The 19,160-nt window shown below is 36.6% G+C and overlaps 1 protein-coding gene across 8 annotated transcripts in view; it reads left to right on the top strand.

Annotated features, from left to right (window-relative positions):
* The window catches only part of LRBA (LPS responsive beige-like anchor protein), a 407,526-nt gene that overhangs the window by 135,815 nt on the left and 252,551 nt on the right, over window positions 1-19,160 (top strand). For all 8 annotated transcript variants that reach the window (XM_068942256.1, XM_068942262.1, XM_068942261.1 and 5 more), the window contains one exon: window positions 4,449-4,557. In XM_068942256.1, the coding sequence (XP_068798357.1) occupies window positions 4,449-4,557 (109 nt within the window). The remainder of the gene's footprint in view (window positions 1-4,448; window positions 4,558-19,160) is intronic.

Genomic DNA, 19,160 nt, shown 5'->3' with positions numbered 1-19,160 from the left:
ACTCCCCACAACCAACCAACTAAAAAAGCCCCAAACCTTTCCAGTTCCAGCTGTAACTCATGGTATTCCCCCAATATATAACATCCAATGGCATAAAAACAGCAACGCTATGATCATGTATTGCTATAGCATTTTTTAAACAAAAGAACTGTACTAGGAACATTTCAACATAAGTCACCTACTATCCCTTTTCTGAAATTGTATATATGACTCTTGACTGGTCATAGATGCAAATACTTTTTAATATTGAAATAGTTGGCAATCAAATTAGTTGGCCAATTTCTTACACACTTTCCTAATGGAAAATAGGGGACAGATGTAGACTGCCCTGTTCAATTGTTTTTCACTTGCAATAGTGTGGTCACTCTCAAGGAATGAATGTTAGAGAAAATGTTGCCATAGAAGCAACTACAGTGATGGAAAATGGTTAGAAAAATATAGCTGTTAATTGAAAAAATGGATGATAACTGACACACTTATGCCTTGAGCATAATTGACCAAAAAAGGCTCAGAAAAAAATGATAAATGTAGTCATGTCCAAACTGGAATTGATTACCACCAGTCAGCTTCCCTTATTGCAGCCTCTATCTTGAGCTTTTGATAGTGTAGGACCTGCATTTCAGTCTTGTTTTGTAGGAGAAAAAAGTGTTCTCCACATTTCCTCGCTTTTTAACAACCTGTTCTGTGTAAATGGTAGATTTTGGAATATAAATCACCAAAAATCCCTTTTACAAGTTTGTATTGTTTTGTTAGTTCCATAGTAGAAGCAGCCTTGTTAATGCCTGAATTTGAACCACAGAAGATGATTAGGCTAGACACTAAACAACATTTAAAATGTGCTGAAAATTAGAAATTACCACCTGGCTATGTGTCAAAGAGATGGATAAGTGATGTGAGTTAGGATTCTTGACTTTACATGTTTTTGTGTGTGTGTGCGCGTGTGCATGCTAAGATATTATGTGACAAACACAACCGTCTTTAAAACTGCTTTTTATTTTATTGAGTTTTGTTTGATCATCTCTGCATGGATTTAAGTTGCATCATCTTTATGTAACAGAAAATACATGAACTATGCTGCAACTTGATGAAACAGAAGCGTTTTGGAGAGAACTATATCTTAATGTTTAAAAATTAATGTAAGCTTTTATTATTGGAGATGATAGTAACTTTGGAGTGTATGTATGTGACAAAGATAGATTTTACTTTAGGAAATATGTCATTAATTTGCTGGTTCTATTAAAAAACCAAAATCATAAACCACTTTTGAGTGCCTGAGAATTCTTAAATGTTTTTTATATAAAATGCTTTTAGTAACATCTGCTTTTAAAACATAAATTAGTACAAGAGTAACTACGAGGTATTTATACTGCACTATATTCGTCATGCAATCATACCCAGCTATGAACAAAATCTCATGTTAATTTTCACTAGACTTTAATATGTTTTAAGTAGCTATCCAAGATTAGAGAAAAACTGGATTGGTGTGTCCCCTCCTGGCTGTCCTTTCAGAGTGCTCTTAAGGCTCATGCTGTTGAACATCTAATACAGCTTTTTGGTGACTCTGCATTGGTTTTTTTCCCCTTCTTCTACTTTAAGGGGAATAAATGTGTTAAAAGTTTAGGACCTTATGGACTTGTCTATATTTTTTGATGATTGCGCAGCATATTTGTAAACTACCCTTGTTCTACAAAGCAGTTGTGTAATGTTCCGGTAGTAGTAATTCCAACACTTAGCACATTGAGCAGTCAGATACCATAAAAGATAGTGTATCCAATTAGAAAATATATCTCCTTTTGAAGTAAGAGAATCTCTTATATGCTAGGTTTATGAGGAGTACAAGTAGGAAAGCTTACCTTTATCATCCTTTCCTGGCTATCTCCAAGTTCTCTGTTATGGCAGCATCTGGAATATTCATAATCCCTCTCTGCAGTACTTTGAGAGATTTATGACTAAACAGTTGTTGCAAATGTCACCTATAAAACTTTTGCTGTATTTTTACTGAAACTGATAATTGTTGGATGTCAGAAGTACTAACCCAAAGTTTATCCATCTCTGACTTTCTCTTCTAATGCGTATCTTTTTCTGTTCCATTTTTTTTTCCTCCTACACCTTCTCCTTTTTGCTTATTGTGTGGAGAAGCTTGAGTTATCTAAGCATTCAGCAGTTGGGTGGCAGAGTAAAGATTTTCATGTTTTCATAGCTTGCTTTTCTAGTGCAATACAAATCCAAGTATCTAATCTGTTTGGCTGGGTCTCTGTCTTTCAATGGTTTAGCACTTCATTCCTGACCTGGCAAAGTATGCAAGTATATATTTAACTTCCAGCATGAGATCAGTCCCATTGCTTGTTTTTACTGGACTGCTCATCTTTTCGAAGTTACTGATATGATGAAATGTTTTAGTCCAGAAACAAAGTGCTTAGGCAAAGGAAGAAGAATCTGTCTGAGACCTTCAATCTGGTGTGCAATGAAGGCAGATAAGTAGGCCTGGTATGTGATAGTCCCTGGTCTTTACACATAAATATGATGGTTGAACTACTACATAGCATGTCCATCCTCACTCCGAACACACCTCTTCTCCTGTTAAGGATTACAAAAATGTTTATTCAATAACTTTTCTGTAAACAAAGTCAAACCAAAGGTGGTTCTTTCAAGGAAGGGGTGTAGATCACTGCATTCAGCAGCATCTTGTATTTATGTACGATGTTTCCTGTCAATGGTTCATAAGCAAAGATTTAGTTTTTGCTGAATGCTGCTGTAAATTATTAGACATTCTGTGTGTGTGTGTGTAAGCAGTGTCTTAACTACTTTATTTTCCTAATTTTTTAAGCTTTGAAAAAGTATCCAATTGAAATTACTTCTTTGCAGCCATGTCGATTCTACATGGTTTTGGAAGTAAAAAGGTGTCACTGATGCATGTAGATAAATTAGCCAAATTATAGATTTCTTGATCAACAGTTAATTGTATTCCACAAGTAACTATTTAAAAGTGGAAAGAATGGGAAAAATGAAAATATAGTCCTAATACAGTGGCTTCTGTACAGACCTTCTCAAACAGAGAATGAAGTCATACTTCAAACGGTGAATTGTACACATATAGATATATAAAATATATATTATACATATATATTTTTAACAAGACCTCATCTACGTTGAGACAGTGATCCACTGACTTCAGCCAACGGGTTCACGGTCACGTGGTCTCATTTAGCTCTTATGCTATAGCTTTCCTGGTCTTGTAGTGCAAGAAGCATTGAACAGAGACCTCTTTCATCTTCAGGTGTTTTCCTGACTTTGGATTTCTTTTTACTGCAGTAGGCCTGTGACTTGCAAGCCTTGTTAACAGGTCAGGAAAAGAGAGAGCAGAGCATTGAGGATCATTCTATCAAACATGGAGATAGACACAGATGGAGCCTTAGCTCAGATAAACAATAAATTCTGGGTCATAAAATTAACATTGTATACAATGTTATACATTAGAAGTGTCTTGCATAATAATTCCTAGGTTTGTAAAGAAAGAATCTTGATAAACTCTGTGGACTTGAAACGTATTTTGGTTTATACCTGCAAGGCAAACAAGTGATTTTACATTCTGCTGCTCTTTTCTACATAGCAACTGAAAGACTTACAAAAAAGTAATTTTATAGCATAATACTAGTATTTTGAAAAACTAACTTCTAGATAATATAATTGATTTACCCAGTGTATCTCTGAGTGATCCTGTGGAAACGTGTACCTCTTGAAACCTTCTAAAACAGAGTAGCTCCTGTGTAGCCAGTTTTAACTTTATGAATCCCAGTGTAACCCATTAAAAAGGAATATGTATGAATGTTTTTAGTAACAATATATGAACTCCCAGAATAATGGAGTTGTAATTCAATCTGTCAGCTTTGCTGCCATTCATAAACTGCTCAAGCTGTGTGCTCTTTAAGGTTTATGAAGGCCTCAGAAATCTCAGACTGAATTACAGCTTTATTCAGCACATAACTTGGAACAATGAATGTTTTAGCATTTTGTTTGTGAGACTAACGATGTTTTATAATCTTGAAAACGTTACCTAAACATATACTTCAAATATAAAATCAGGATTCTATATTAAGAGAAAATTAGGCTTCAGTGAAATTAAGTTTTTAATTTAGCCTTTGCAGCAGTTACATTAGGGCATTCACTGTGTGTGTTTATATGCATAAATTGCTTATTCTTCTTTAACATGTGTTCTGTGTATGCCATTTTCTTGCATATCTATATGCATATTTCAAGTAAAACAATGACTGAAGTGTCTGCATTTTTGTTCAATAGTTTTGTTCACTCCTGAAACATAATAAACATAATTAATATAAGTCAGTGTTTTGGAACAGGGCTCAAAATATTTGTATATGTATTATATTTATAGATTTTTATTTTAGGATTTCATTTTCTCAAGGAAGTTCTTAAAAATTTTCTGTCCATAGGTTGCTGAGCCAAACTATGAAGGACCACTTAGTAAGAGTGGCTAATGAAGCAGAGTTTATCTTAAGTAGACAGAGAGCAGAGGATATCCACCGGCATGCTGAATTTGAGGTAAGAAGTAAAATTGCTAAAAACAAAACCAACAGACCCATTGTGTTTAAGGATTCCATGGTTGAGTTTCGGTTTTAGGCATGGGAGATTCAGTCCTGAAAGGTGCTTAGCAATCCTGATGTGTTTTGGCTCTTCACTGCTGCTACGAACTTCAATGGAAGAACAAGCTGTGCAAAGTAGCTCAGAACTTGTCAGAATCTGCGAACAATAGTTTGAGGGGGAAGGAACTGTACCATACCAGTGCTCTTCCTTTCCATGAAGCCAATATCACTGTATGGATTTAAGCTGTTTAGCACCACAGTCAGGATGCAAGTCTGAGGAAAAAAATCCTTACTGCAGATACATGATAACAGCCTGTTTTGTGAAAAGCAAGAAACAACTTTTTTCTATTTGTATAGTTTGTATAGTTTGCTATTTCACTTAATCTATCTCTAAAACCATTTCTTGTATGTTTTATGTGTCTTAATGTGGTTTTGTTGCCTTTGTGTATTTACCACACTTCAGGAATTGTAGAATGAAACATAGGTCTTTGGTTTTATAATAAAAATGCAAATCTTTTTTTGTTTCCTGCTTTCCCCTCTGCTTTCCCCTCTGCTTTCCCCTCTGCTTTCCCCTCTGCTTTCCCCTCTGCTTTCCCCTCTGCTTTCCCCTCTGCTTTCCCCTCTGCTTTCCCCTCTGCTTTCCCCTCTGCTTTCCCCTCTGCTTTCCCCTCTGCTTTCCCCTCTGCTTTCCCCTCTGCTTTCCCCTCTGCTTTCCCCTCTGCTTTCCCCTCTGCTTTCCCCTCTGCTTTCCCCTCTGCTTTCCCCTCTGCTTTCCCCTCTGCTTTCCCCTCTGCTTTCCCCTCTGCTTTCCCCTCTGCTTTCCCCTCTGCTTTCCCCTCTGCTTTCCCCTCTGCTTTCCCCTCTGCTTTCCCCTCTGCTTTCCCCTCTGCTTTCCCCTCTGCTTTCCCCTCTGCTTTCCCCTCTGCTTTCCCCTCTGCTTTCCCCTCTGCTTTCCCCTCTGCTTTCCCCTCTGCTTTCCCCTCTGCTTTCCCCTCTGCTTTCCCCTCTGCTTTCCCCTCTGCTTTCCCCTCTGCTTTCCCCTCTGCTTTCCCCTCTGCTTTCCCCTCTGCTTTCCCCTCTGCTTTCCCCTCTGCTTTCCCCTCTGCTTTCCCCTCTGCTTTCCCCAATTTTGGATCTCAGCTACTTCATGTAGCTGCTTTCCCCTCTGCTTTCCCCAATTTTGGATCTCAGCTACTTCATGTAGCTGCTTTCCCCTCTGCTTTCCCCAATTTTGGATCTCAGCTACTTCATGTAGCTGCTTTCCCCTCTGCTTTCCCCAATTTTGGATCTCAGCTACTTCATGTAGCTGCTTTCCCCTCTGCTTTCCCCAATTTTGGATCTCAGCTACTTCATGTAGCTGCTTTCCCCTCTGCTTTCCCCAATTTTGGATCTCAGCTACTTCATGTAGCTGCTTTCCCCTCTGCTTTCCCCAATTTTGGATCTCAGCTACTTCATGTAGCTGCTTTCCCCTCTGCTTTCCCCAATTTTGGATCTCAGCTACTTCATGTAGCTGCTTTCCCCTCTGCTTTAATTATTGCATTGTTGAAATGAAAACAAAGTTAAATCTCACTAAATTGATTAATACTCTACTTAATCTTAGTCTTTCTTCTGACATGTGATACTACTTGTAGTTTTCTTTTTAAAAAGAAGCATTAAGAGATTGAAGGCACATTTGTGTTTAACCTATTTCTAAACTGTTTTTCTCTTAAATCTTTACTTGAAAAAATACTCCCCAAAGATGAAAGCATATTTGTCTTAGACAGTGCTTATGTTCTAAAGGTCATCTGTGTTGGCCCCAGGATTCAAGCTGTGCGTTGTTTAATAACATATCTGCACTTCATCTAGGGCTAGTTACCCCCTCCTGCAAACAGAGATGCTGTAAGGTATCTACAGTACCATTTTGCAGTGGTGAAATAGCAGGCATATTTCATCTATTACATCAAGGGTTTGGCGACAGTCCTGTGGAGATGAAAAGTGCATCTTTTTACTTCATTGCCTGATGATCATTGGAGTGGGACACGCTTGACATCTTTTGCAGTGGGTTTATGCAGAAGCTCCATGCATGACATGGTGCTATTGATTAGATGAACAGCTCACTTTTTTCTTCAGATGCAAACCATACGCGAAGGTGTGTGCATGTGTGTGGGGGAAATCTGTGTGAGCTGCAGGGTTCTGTCATGTAAATATAGGATATCAATGAATTCAGTTCAGTGGCAACTTTGCTATTAACCTTATTTCAGTCTCAAAACACCTTTTTATGATGTCTAGAAAAAATTTACACTGAGCATCGACTTAAATTTTTAATATAGTTCTCAGTTTTTCTGTGCCTTAACCATCTAGAATAGGAGTTGCTGATACTTTTTAAGTTGATACTGTTTTGAATCTGTGCTATCTCAATGTGTTGGCTCAAGGGGTTTAACTCCTATCAGTTTGAACTTAAACAGAAACTAAACTAGTGGACTAAAATAGCAGCAGTCTGTTTTGTTTATAAAGTTTAGTTTTTGTTATTGTGTTGGAAAAAATGTAGCCTTAGCATCACTTCTGCAGATGTGTAAAAATCATTATATACAACTGTTGGATTCTATCAGATGCTTAAGTACCAAATTTGCTGTCACATGAAGTTAAGTGTTTTTGAGGTCTGTGGGAAGACTTCAGTCAGTGTTACGATTTCCTTGTGTAAGGAGGAACCATTAGGTATGTTCATTAAAATCTGCAGGTACCATTAACATTCTTATGTAGCATGCTACATGCACAGTATGGTCTGATTTTCACACTTCCTGTCTCGTATGCTTAACTCTTTAGCACTGTGGTACTTTTCAGCCATGGTGTTCCTAATAGCTTTTAAAGAGGCACTCAAGGCTGTAAAATACTTGTCCTTCTTCTATCAGGTGTCCAGAAATGTACTGTTGTTTGACTAGATTGGAGATATCCCATCACATAACGGGAACAGATATGTGCTGTGTTGGCTGACATGCCATATCATCCAACTTGTAGATACATTCCCACTGTATGAATGGGTATGGATGTTGGTGCCAGTGTTTTGGCCCTGACACTCATCTCATGACACGCTTGCAGGCATTTTCCTTGAAGTAGGATGATCAAAACCACCAAAAGAATCTCCAAAGCAATTTTGTTTTGCGTATTGTTTTGGTTTGTGCTGTAACTTTAGATATAAAGCAAACTGAGTGCCTGGATGAGGTAGACAGAAAATAAAAAGATCTGAAAGTAAATCATCTCTCTCCTCCCTAAGTCTTTTTAGGGCAAGTCTCTTTCCGAAGCTTCCTGTACTGTCTTAAACTGCAACAAACGCTGCACAGCCACTTCTGTGTTTGGTGGAAGGAAAGGGTGGGGCACTGGCATCTGTTGCCTTGCTTGGCTGTTTTTCTCTTCCTTCCTTTTGTCAGGAGTCTCTGACCCCATTGGCATTGCAGACCCCCTTGATTTACATGTCTCCCATCTTTACCTCTGCAGTCCTGCACTTCAGAAGCTCCTTCAAACTGCATGTGCTCAACCTCTCTCAAAGAAGATGCAGTCTCCCACCCTCTCTGGAGGGCTCTACATTACAACTCAGCAGTCTGGAAAAAGTGAATAGGCAGTCTTCCTCTGGCCACACCTTTTTAAATTGAAGATAACATAAGTAACATAACTAATTGTGAGCAAAGACAAGTTATGCTATCTTTCTTCTAAGCTATTGCAAAAAAAAAAAAAAAAAGGAGGAGGAAGAAAATAAAGAGTGCTTTAGAGGTGAAGGATTGATTGTAAGGGAGTTTTCTTTGTCTGAATGCAGCCAAAGGTCAATCTTTTCTTTCCTACATACTTTTTTCTGATTCTTCCTTCTCTTACCTTTTCACTGTTACCTTTCTAGTTACATCTATGAACGTAGACATAACATATAGGGAGGTCACAGACTGAGCTGATGAGATATACTTACCAATTTTACAATATGCTTAAGCCTCAAACAAGCCTGATGAAGCAATATTACAGTAATTTCCCCTAGTGAGGGGGCAGTGAAGCTTGTGATTTTACACTAAATGGGGAAATGTGAGCATTCTAACATAAGTCAATTATAACCTTAAATTTTTCCTAGTGTCCCTGAGATTTTATATGCACAGATCACTCGGACACTTTTGCAAATCTCACCGAGTTGCTGGCAGAGCTGAAAATCCTGAAGAGCAATCTCTATGCCTGAATTTTAACAACTAGCACCCAGACTGCTTTCTGTAAATGACCTTGAAAAATCTGGTGATTTGTACTGTGTCTTAGAGCGATTATTTGTGCAGACTGCGGCAGAGTTGGGCCTACGAGAATAATTGGATTTGGTGTGAGGAGGGGGAGGGAATTTTGTGCTCTAATTGACTTTATTTTGTAATTTATGACAAGAGCACCCATTGTCTTGGATAGATGTCCCTTATATAAATCTCTTCATGCATTTGTGTGTGAATATACATATTTATAGAATTCTAAATATGTAAATCTGCAGATATTTTAGCCCTGAAATGTTCAAGCATCATAAAGTTTCATCTTTCTAGTATAGCTTTAGTTTGACATTGGATGATGCCACAGTATTTTGACCAAAATCAGTGATACCACATCTATGACTATAATAAAGTATTTTTGATGAGTATTCCTTCAGCAGTGCCCGTTTTTGGCTGAAAGATCTACATGAAGAAATAGGAAAATGGGGGGGGAAGTTGCTTCTTTATAGAACCATTCATAAAGTTGTAAATTGTGTGTGTGTGTAGAGGGGCAGTGAGCAGTGCAACACACATAATAATTTTATAAAAACCCTATAAAATGTTTGGAGAAGGATTCTTCACTTTGTGTCTGTGAGGAACAGTGACCACGCTGGTCAAACATTGTGTCTGTAGAATGTAACTGCTGTCATAATTTACAAATCAACTTGCCTCCTGGATGCCTCCTTTTCAAAGGATTGTGTGGCATTGTCAGTGTCTTAACTTTCTCATTTGATTTTATTCTTTCTAATTCTCATCATCCATGGAAATATAAAGTGCTGCTATTCTTATCATTGCTTGTTTCTGTTGATTAACTGAGAATTTCACATGACTTTGCCTTTACATTTGTTATAAATCATACTAGGCAGCTAAACTTCTCTGCATGATTTCTCTTCAATAATTAAATCTAGCATTTCCAGCTGCTGTAAAATTTGTTGCCCTTTTCTGTTCAGTTATGTTTCTTCATGCGGAAAACTTAGACTTCCTCACAGTTTTAATTCTTACTCAGTATCAATTTATAGGCCATGGTTTAGCTGTAATAAACTGAATGTTTTGCTTTATGGCTCATGCTGAAAAATGAATCTGAATGTTAATATAAGTATTGCCTTGACAGAGGTAAGATGCAAGGCTAGATAAGCGCTCCTCTGGTGACTTAGATGTAGCTTTCTTGGCAGAAAACAAAATTCAGGGGTTCTGTTAACTCGTAATCTTGCGTATTCTGCACCTTTTCCCTTTTTGGTGTAGTAAGCATTAAATGTTGGAAGATGTTGTTTTGAATCAGAGTAAGTTGCTTAAGAGAACTACAAATCGATTATGGCAGAATACTCCTAAGTCAAAGAGAATGTATGAGGTGTCTTGAAAGAATTATGAAAAGGTATTTGGTGTCTTTATAACTTCTTTAGATGATAGTTACTTCTATACATAAATAAAGATAGGAGGAAAGAAAGAAAGGTTTTATGCTTGACTGGGTCCCTATTCTTCATCTCAGTCTCCCCCCGCCTCCACCCTTGTTTTAATTTAAAAGCTACTTTGTTGAAACTTGTGTTACAAATAATCTGTTCATGATTCTTGCAGCATCCTTTTACATGGAGTGTTATTCAGCACATTTAATGGCAACGATCTTATTTATTGGAATAGAATATTTTGGAATTATTTAAATTAAGTTGGTATGCTCTAAGCAGTATGGGTTATCAGCAATGCACCTTAAGTGAATGTATGAAGATAACAGATGGTAGACCCCCTGTAGTAATGTAACCAAAAGTTATAGTTCTTTCCATTACCACATTCATTTTTACAATTTTCTGGAAGTTAGAGATGCCCTTGCACAAAAATATGGCTTTACACACTTCATTATGAATGGATTCAACTCTATCTCAAATTTATATCTTTAAAGAAATGCTACCTTTTGCATTGGGTAGGTTAGGCATTGTAGCACCATCTGTCGGTAGAAGGAAGAAAAATTTTGACTTTGGTTTCTAAACATTGTTTAAGACATTATACAGTCTGAAAACTCTTCATTGGGGTGCTCAACATGGAAGAATTTTTTCCATTGAAGGCTTAACCAGTTATGTGCAGCTACAGTTTGTTGAAAAGTCACCAATTGGAAAATTTTCTCATATTTCTGAGGTGGCAATTTTCAGGATTTTTCATCTCGTGTGAGTCAAAGGATACTGAAATGAGAAGTTCACTTTCCTCTTGAACATTACATCATCTTCCCTGCACTCTGGGAAGCGTGAGTATAAACTACTACCTAATTATGACAGCAAGAATAAAAATTTGTTAGTGTTTCCTCTTTCTCTATGCTTTAATAAGCAGGAAAAGAATGGGAGGAGAAGGAACCAAAAGTTGCCCTGGAACGCTGTGACATCTTTCTTTGTTGTGCTTTAATTTTAAATCAAAGTGCATTATAGCAGTAATTTCTGAAGCAGTTTGAAACAGAAACTGTTTTATGACTACGCTCTCCTGCCAACCTATCTGACAAACCTAGAAGTGATAGTATCCTCATTGCAGTTGCTATTTTTGGTGAATTATGAGACAGATCATGTAAAGAGACATTACTAAAATTTATTTGAAAAATTAAATTTAATCATGGTATTATATAGCTTCACTTATCTCAGATAATTTTTTGTGACCTCTTGTGATGGTAATTCCTCAAATACTCAAATGAACATCTAATTATCAGAGGGTGTTGTAGAACTAAGGATTTGGAAATAGGAAACAATTTGGCAGTAAACTTGAATGACTTGAACTTTATTTAGAGCATTCAAAATCTTAAGTCATTTAGGATGTTAATAGAGTCCACTTGGAAATGTCATGCCTCTTTTACTCATCTACATTAATAATGTTCCTCTTCTGTTTCACAGACAAATAGTGTGCTAATTTCTCTGTAATCTCTCTTTGCAAACTGTTTCATTAAAATGTAGGCATGTATACTAGGTTAGACCAAATTTCCAACTAGCTTGGTATCCTATTTCTAGTAGACTTGAGTAGTTCATGCTGGGGGATTGGTGCGAGAACAGTGCAGTTATATAGAGATGCTTCCTTGGTTCTTCTGGGTGGCAGGGATGACATTTTGGACAAAGCTTAACGTTTCTATGTATTGAATTTCATCTGTTGTTTTATCTCCTAGTCACTGTATTTGCATTTTTTCACATTTAGTCCTTATTTTGTAATACCCTGAATTACTTAGAACTATTGACAAAATTTGTCACCTCCTCCACACCCTTTCTTCTGTCATTTATGAATACATTTAATAACACAGTGCAATTCACTTAGAAGACTGACTTTTTTTTTAAACCTTTTTCCTATGTTTTGATCAGTTTTTATCCATATGAGGGCATTTCTGTGTACCCCACAGGCCACAGAACCTTGAGTGACTTTGTCACTCAGCACTCAACAGTAGACTTTATCAACAGGATCTTTTATGTTTGTGTGCACAGTGACTCGTTTAAGGAAATCTAATGAATCCAGACTTCCCATTACAAAATCCATGTTGACTCTTCCCAGTTTTATTCCATTGTTTGCTTTTTTAAACAGAGCTACCACTTTGCCTTTTTTAAATTTCAGGCTTATTGCTGTGCAGTTCCCTGCTGTCTTCTGGAGTCCATTTGCCTGTTTCATCCTCCTGGTGCTGAAGCAGGTTGAACAAGGACACTGTAGCAAATGGCTCAGCTGCTTTCATCCCTGAATTCTTCTAGGTCACCTGAGTGAGCATACTGTCTGGTCCTAGCAGTTGGTCACTTGTTGATTATCTTTTAAAACTTTTCTACTGGTACTTCTCTGTGGTGATCCTGTCTTCCAAGAGCTTCTTCTATCCTTTGATCATCTATTAGCTCTACAGATACCTTAGCAGGCTTACTGCTCCTGATGTGTTTAAAAAATAATTTATTACTGCCTTTTATGCCTTTATGCATCTGTTCTTCAAACTCTTTTGGCCTGTCTCATTCTGTTTTTAAACCTAACATGCCACGGTTGACGCATTTTTCTATTTTCCTTGTTTGTACAGACTTTCTTCTTAAAGAATGCGATTTTTAATAGCCTTGCTTTCTCTGCAGCTTAACCATTTCAGCTTTGTTTAGTCTTTTAAAAAGCCTTTTGATGGATGGCATACATTTGCTTTGAACCTTTAATATGGTATCTCTTTATACAGTTTCTGTGTTGTTTATAAATACATTTTCCATGTGCTGCATCTTCTTATGCTTATGATATGAAAGCTAAGCTAGCTAGCCAAGGAATTTCTTGCTTCAAATTAGGTGTTCCTGTCACAAACCTTGTTGTTCTCACCTATTCTTGCAAAATAAATCAGTAGTGTTTACCTTGTTTATTATTCACATACAGACTTTTGTAGTAACTCATGCAAGGCAGTGATTCTAAAACACTCTGACTAAAGTAATGGACTCTGTACACAGACTGTAGATTTCTGATATTAACAAAGCAAACATCTTATTGTGTGTGATTGGCGATTTTCTTCTAAAGTTACTATCCAAAGTTAATAGGTGTTACTTATTTTTTTTAAGGATGTTAAACTTTGCAGAAAATACACTGGTGACAGTATACATCTCTCTTACAGTTTATCATAGATGGGTTTGATATAAACCAGAAAGACATTATATTTAGACAATTCTTATGTTACTGTTAGCAAGGTCACCAAAAATCTCAAAGATCTTCAGACGTAGATCTTTCAGACGTAAAAAGACAGAAAAATAGTTTACATCATTCTTGAGCAATGTTTTCTAGTGGTCTAAGGAACATTGTTGTCAGTGTTGAAAGAGAGCCACACCCAAACTTGTAATAAAGAGTTTGCGTAAGCTTAGTATTGAAACTTTAGAATGGCATTGTTTGGAAGGATAGCAGGCAAAAAGAAATTGAGGTCTAGAGTTACGGCCAGTGAGTAAGATGGTCACTGTTTGGCTAAGAATGATTCTAGTAAACACAAGGTTAGTAAAAACATACTACTTAAACATGTGAGTGTAGCCTATATTTGCAAGAATTGCAAGAACATTTGCAAGCTGATTTTTCTGACAAGCCTGCTATTTGCCGAAGTTACTGATTATGCTATTTATCATGTGATAGACTCTTTCCTGTCTTCTAGCTGTTTATCATAATGTATTCATAGTGCAGGACTGCATAATCTAAAGTTCTGTAGATTGCTTAGTTAGATTTCTCAGAGCTTAGTAAGCAGGCCTCTTCATTCAGTGTCATGGTATGCATCGCTGAATAGCCTTCCAAATGTGAAGAAGAAATCCCATAGATCTCTTCTCTCTCAGAAGCTTTGATAAAGTAAAATTAATCAAATGAATTCAGAGAATCCTTTTCCATCCACCAGGTAAAAACAAATGCTATAAAATGGAGCCACTAGGAGGATGTCAAGTAAAAAAATAGAAGATATGGGTCAATACCAAAACTATTACTAGCTGATGGACTTTAGGGACTGTTTGGAGAGATCAGTCTGGCCATGCATGTTCCTGGCACTGTACTTTTGCAGATAAGATAGAACCCTTATCCCCCCACCTCAAAATTTAATTTAAGTCAAGAACACTAGGAGGAGATAACACAGAATCGTCTGGAACCGGGAAGCGGAAAGGTTATAAACAGCACCGCTTTAATCATTAGAACATAAGTGTTGCTGCTCTCAAAACGAAAGTATTGACCTTAAACGTGGAGAGTCTTGTTGCCACAAAGATGAAACAAGTTTTCCGATGTTTTATAATCCTTTCTACTCCTATTTTTATGGTAAGAAGGTTAAAATCTCTGCTAATTGCTATTGAATTAAGTGACAGTGTAAACTTTTTGTTCGGTAGGACTTTAGCTCTCTTCTGATTGTATTATCAATATATTTAGGCATTGTTTTGTAGAACTCTAAACTGGAACGGGAATGGTCTGGGACACTGAATTCAGCCCTCTACTCTTTCCCACACCATATTACCTTTCAGAGACTTATCAGGCTTCATTTTAAAATATTCAGAAATAAAGCCTGAGGATATTTTGTCCTCACTACTGAAGCTGGTAGACTGAACTTACTGATAGTGCTTATTTGTAAACTTCTAATAATTTCTTGTTACTTGTATTCAGCAAATATTTCTTTGTTGTTATGTGATTACTGTCTTTTGGCTTCAGTAGTCTTTTCCACTATTTTTTCTTCTCATTTTTAATTTTCTGTTCTATTATTTATTTACCACATCTCCTCACTTCATTTTGCTAGGCTAAATGAGTTGTATTCTTTTAGTTTTTTCTTCTAAGGTGGGGTCTGCATACTCTAAATCATCCTAGTAGTTCTTCTCTGTCTCTGTTCTTGAAGGATTAATTCCCACTGGAATATGAATGACCAAAATTGGCACTTGATTAGTCCATTGAGCCTAATAGCTTATCTCAAACAAAGGATACTTAGGGAAGAGTTTATAAAAATGGCAAACATCTAGTAATACTTTCCACGAATATACTCCTAGTGCTCAGCAGTTTCCATTTCAGGGATTTCTGAGCCTTTCTGTGCTAGGGGACTTTAATACCTCATAAGGGATTATTCCTCCATTTGCCCAATAAACTTTTGAATCCACACATGTCCATTGTTGCAAAATTCTATAGCGAGGAGTTTCACCGAGGTTATTACCAATTACACGGCTGTCTTAGTTTCGCTCTTGTGTTGTAAACTGCCTTTTCCCTGATAGGGACTTGAGTTGGAGAGGAGATGCAGATCACAACCAGTATTTCTTAGAACACCTTTTTTTCATTAAACTGTTTTTATTAATAGTATAAAGCTGTTATAATTAATAGCTGACAGTATTCACACAGCACCACCTAACATACTCACAGTTGTAGCAACAGTTGGGCGGCTGACTCCAACTGTCTGCTTACAAGTGATGGGTTGTACTGGCATGCCAGTGGCTTCTGGGATGTTCGGAAAGTAACTCAAAGGCTCCTTTGCTTCATTGGGTATATATGCAATCCTGTAACCTTTGTCTGCATAAAGCACTCACAACACTCTTTGGTTTTTGTCTGACTTGCATAATCCGTTGCTGGAGCTAGCACATGCTAGTGGTGGTGTACAGATTCAGCAGACCTGTGGTATTCTGAGTTGATCAGATTTTCTGGATTCAAGAAGACGACTAGTCCTTAGAGCTTATCAGCTCTTGGGAAACTTTCACATTGCACACTGCCTTCCCAGTACACACTTTCTCTCTCTTTGGCCTGCTGTTTCCTTTTGACTTTTTATCCATCAGAAAATGTAACAGAAATGAGAAGGCGTTTGGAAGGATTCACAATAGCAATCACTGCCATAGTAGGAATAACTAGGTAACAGTAGCATTTTTCAAACTGGGAATTGAAAAAGACGACTGGGGGATAGCAGAATTATTGAAAATCAGGTGGTAATAAAGGGCCCTAAGTTAGTTTTTGTGAGGGGTTCTATAGATACCTACCAGTTTCTGATGGAAGACCCAAAAGTACACACAACAGTCCGGAGATGGATGCAACACAAATTTAAAAATGCACAATATTTTCTGTATTGTTCTCTCTTTCACAGTGATTCCTAAAGCTTTGATTCTTGTATGTTCATTTTTTTAATCCCTTACTGAGCTGATGTTTTCATAGAACTATCTGTCATAATGCTAACATCTCATTATGGCAAAAAGGAGCAGGGAAGACAACGGTGAGCTTTCTCTCATCTGCTTCTGGAAGTGCCTGTTCTGATTCTTGTAATTTACCTTTCTCTAGGCTGCTTTATGTTTTGTCTGTCTTTTGTGATATTGGTCTAGATAAGTCATTGTACCCTCTTAAAATATGAGGTTTGCTCACACCAGTGGAAAATTTGCACCTACTGATGTTTTAAAAGCTTTGATAAGTAAATTTAAAGTTAGAATTTACTTGTGTTGATATTATTTGTACAGTTAACATTTGTACTGAATGTGAAAGCATAATTATGAAAACTATTCTGAAAAAAAATTGTAAATTGAGCATGGAATTCAACATTTCTAGTTTTTTATTCCTCCAGGAACCTGAAAGTGCAGTACAAATCTTTTTTTTTTCTCTTGCAAAAATAGAATGATGAATCAAGCAATTTATACTAGCATGAGTTCCATAAAAAATATTTTCAAACAGTCTTTATAATTCCAGAATTACTGGAAACATTCATGTCTTTAGATTCTTCCATCAAAGCACAGAGAAGTGAATTATTGAAAAGATAAAAATAAATTTGTTTGCTTTCTGTCAGAGTTCATATCCACAGCCAACCTTGATAGAAGACCAGAATGATTTAGACAAGTTTGCTTTGGAGATTCATAACATATGCTTGCTGGACAGAATTGAGTTATCTCTGCTCTGGAGAGTAAGTTATTGTAGCAGGAGCTGACAGAGATGAAGATAACTGAGGGAAATTCAATTACCTTTTAGTGTTTTCTTTCTAATAGGATTCTTAATGTGAAAAAGATCCTTAGATGATGCGCCTATGTTGCTTTGTGAGATCTGCTTTGATACCTGCATCCAGAATAAAGTGAACTCTCCTTTTCAGGCCTTCATTAAGGATGAAATATGCATCTGCTTGCTTAATGTGGTGTTAACTTTTGATCCACAGTATTGTCATTTGTAGCCCAGATGTATTTGACAGCCTTTTGGCAGTAACTTTGGATACTTGCTAAAATACAATTTCATTTTCAAAAGTATTGTTTTTATGTGAGAAACTTGTTTAGAATGGGAATGAAGAAAGCTGTCACAAAACTGTAAAACACCTACATTTTAGTTCACTTTCTGCATGCTTAATTTCTGTTAATTTGTCTTTTCCTGGCAAAAGTACTTAAGCTGCAAACATAGCTTATGATAATCTGACTTCAGGCTGTTCAGCTAAAGCCATTCAACTTGACTGTAGCTGGATTTCATATGGAAACCTGTGCTGTTTTGAAGCTGCAAGAGTAGACTGGTGCATTCAGGTTTCAGTATGATACGTTTTTTGTTACTTGTAAAAATTTTCATTTTTGATAACTGCTGATGGTTGAGATAAAAATTTAGAAACGATCTTATGAATCCAGCATCTGTGAATCTGTGATCTATGAATTCTGCAGCTATATATATGAAAACATGTGGCATACATATTTGTACAAATACAATGTGCTTTCTCTTACTAACCCATTAAGCTATTGTGTGTACCTGTGTGTAATTTGTATAGCCTCCAAAACGTTTTGGTTTTAAAACTCTGACCATTGTCAGCTTTGGAAAGTAAAGCTCACTTTTTATCGAGAAGATTTATTCCAGGCACTTGCACACTGATATTTCTACAAAATAAAGGGAGAACAAGTATTTTTGTTAGTGTTTTTTTTTTTTTTTTAACTCCAAAACCAGTTTGGCCGTGCCTAAAATCCGTAGCCTGCCTGTTCTATATAAGTTAAAAATCTAGACTATGGTTTGAGTAATTTTTGACTGTTTAAATCTTGTCTTGGCCTATGACTTCTTGACTATGTGAAGGTATAGGTACACTTATTAGCTTTTTTATAATCAAATCATGGTATTCATTGTCTTATCTCATAATTAATGCAACCTCTGCATTTATTTAGGCATGAAAAAAGTTTGATTCGTGGAGGTTTATTTTTTGATGCTTATGGTTTGCAAAAATCAATTTTTGCAAACAATGTGGATAGTAAAATATGTATTTCACATTAAGATATAGAGACATTTAGAAAAGCCCATCAATCCAGTATGTAGGTATATAAAATTAAGGTTTTCTATGTTACTTATATTTCTTAGTCACATAGGTTACCTTTTCTTTCCTTTTTGCAATATTATCAGTGAGGAAGTTGTGCACAGTATTGCATCTAGCATAATACTTTATCCTGAATTGGAATTTCTTATTCCAAGAAATGTTTCAATTTCTTCATTGACAGTGCTCTGATCTGAATACAAAAATGTAGTTACTGTACTGAAATTAGTACACCAATGAGCTAATGTTTGAAAAGAGAAAGTAATTGTTTAAATAAGGATTTTGCAATTAACCTGAAAGGATCTGTATTTTATAGTACATGCACCTTGAAGTCCATCTGGGATCCGGAGGGGAAACAGTGGAAAAAGTAAAGCACTGGTGGATGGCATTCCTGTTAATCTTTTATAAAGGCAGCTTTTTATTTCTCAGTAGTCCTAAACAGCTTTCCAGGAAGGGAACGGAGCATTACAATAGCACAAAGTGAATTGTCTCATTTAGGGAAGGGCATAGCACTGCAATAATCAGAATTCTTAATAGGAATGAAAAGATCCGTTCACATTAGAAAACAGTAAGACAGTTCAGCTTTTCATCTTACACTTTCCTATATTAGCTTTTAAATGATAATGACTGTAGTGGATTTTTGGAATC

This window comes from Struthio camelus, chromosome 4 (assembly GCF_040807025.1).
Source record: "Struthio camelus isolate bStrCam1 chromosome 4, bStrCam1.hap1, whole genome shotgun sequence".
Taxonomy (NCBI): Eukaryota; Metazoa; Chordata; class Aves; order Struthioniformes; family Struthionidae; genus Struthio; species Struthio camelus.
Note: the sequence above shows the minus strand (reverse complement) of the source record. Positions and strands in the feature narration are given on the sequence as shown.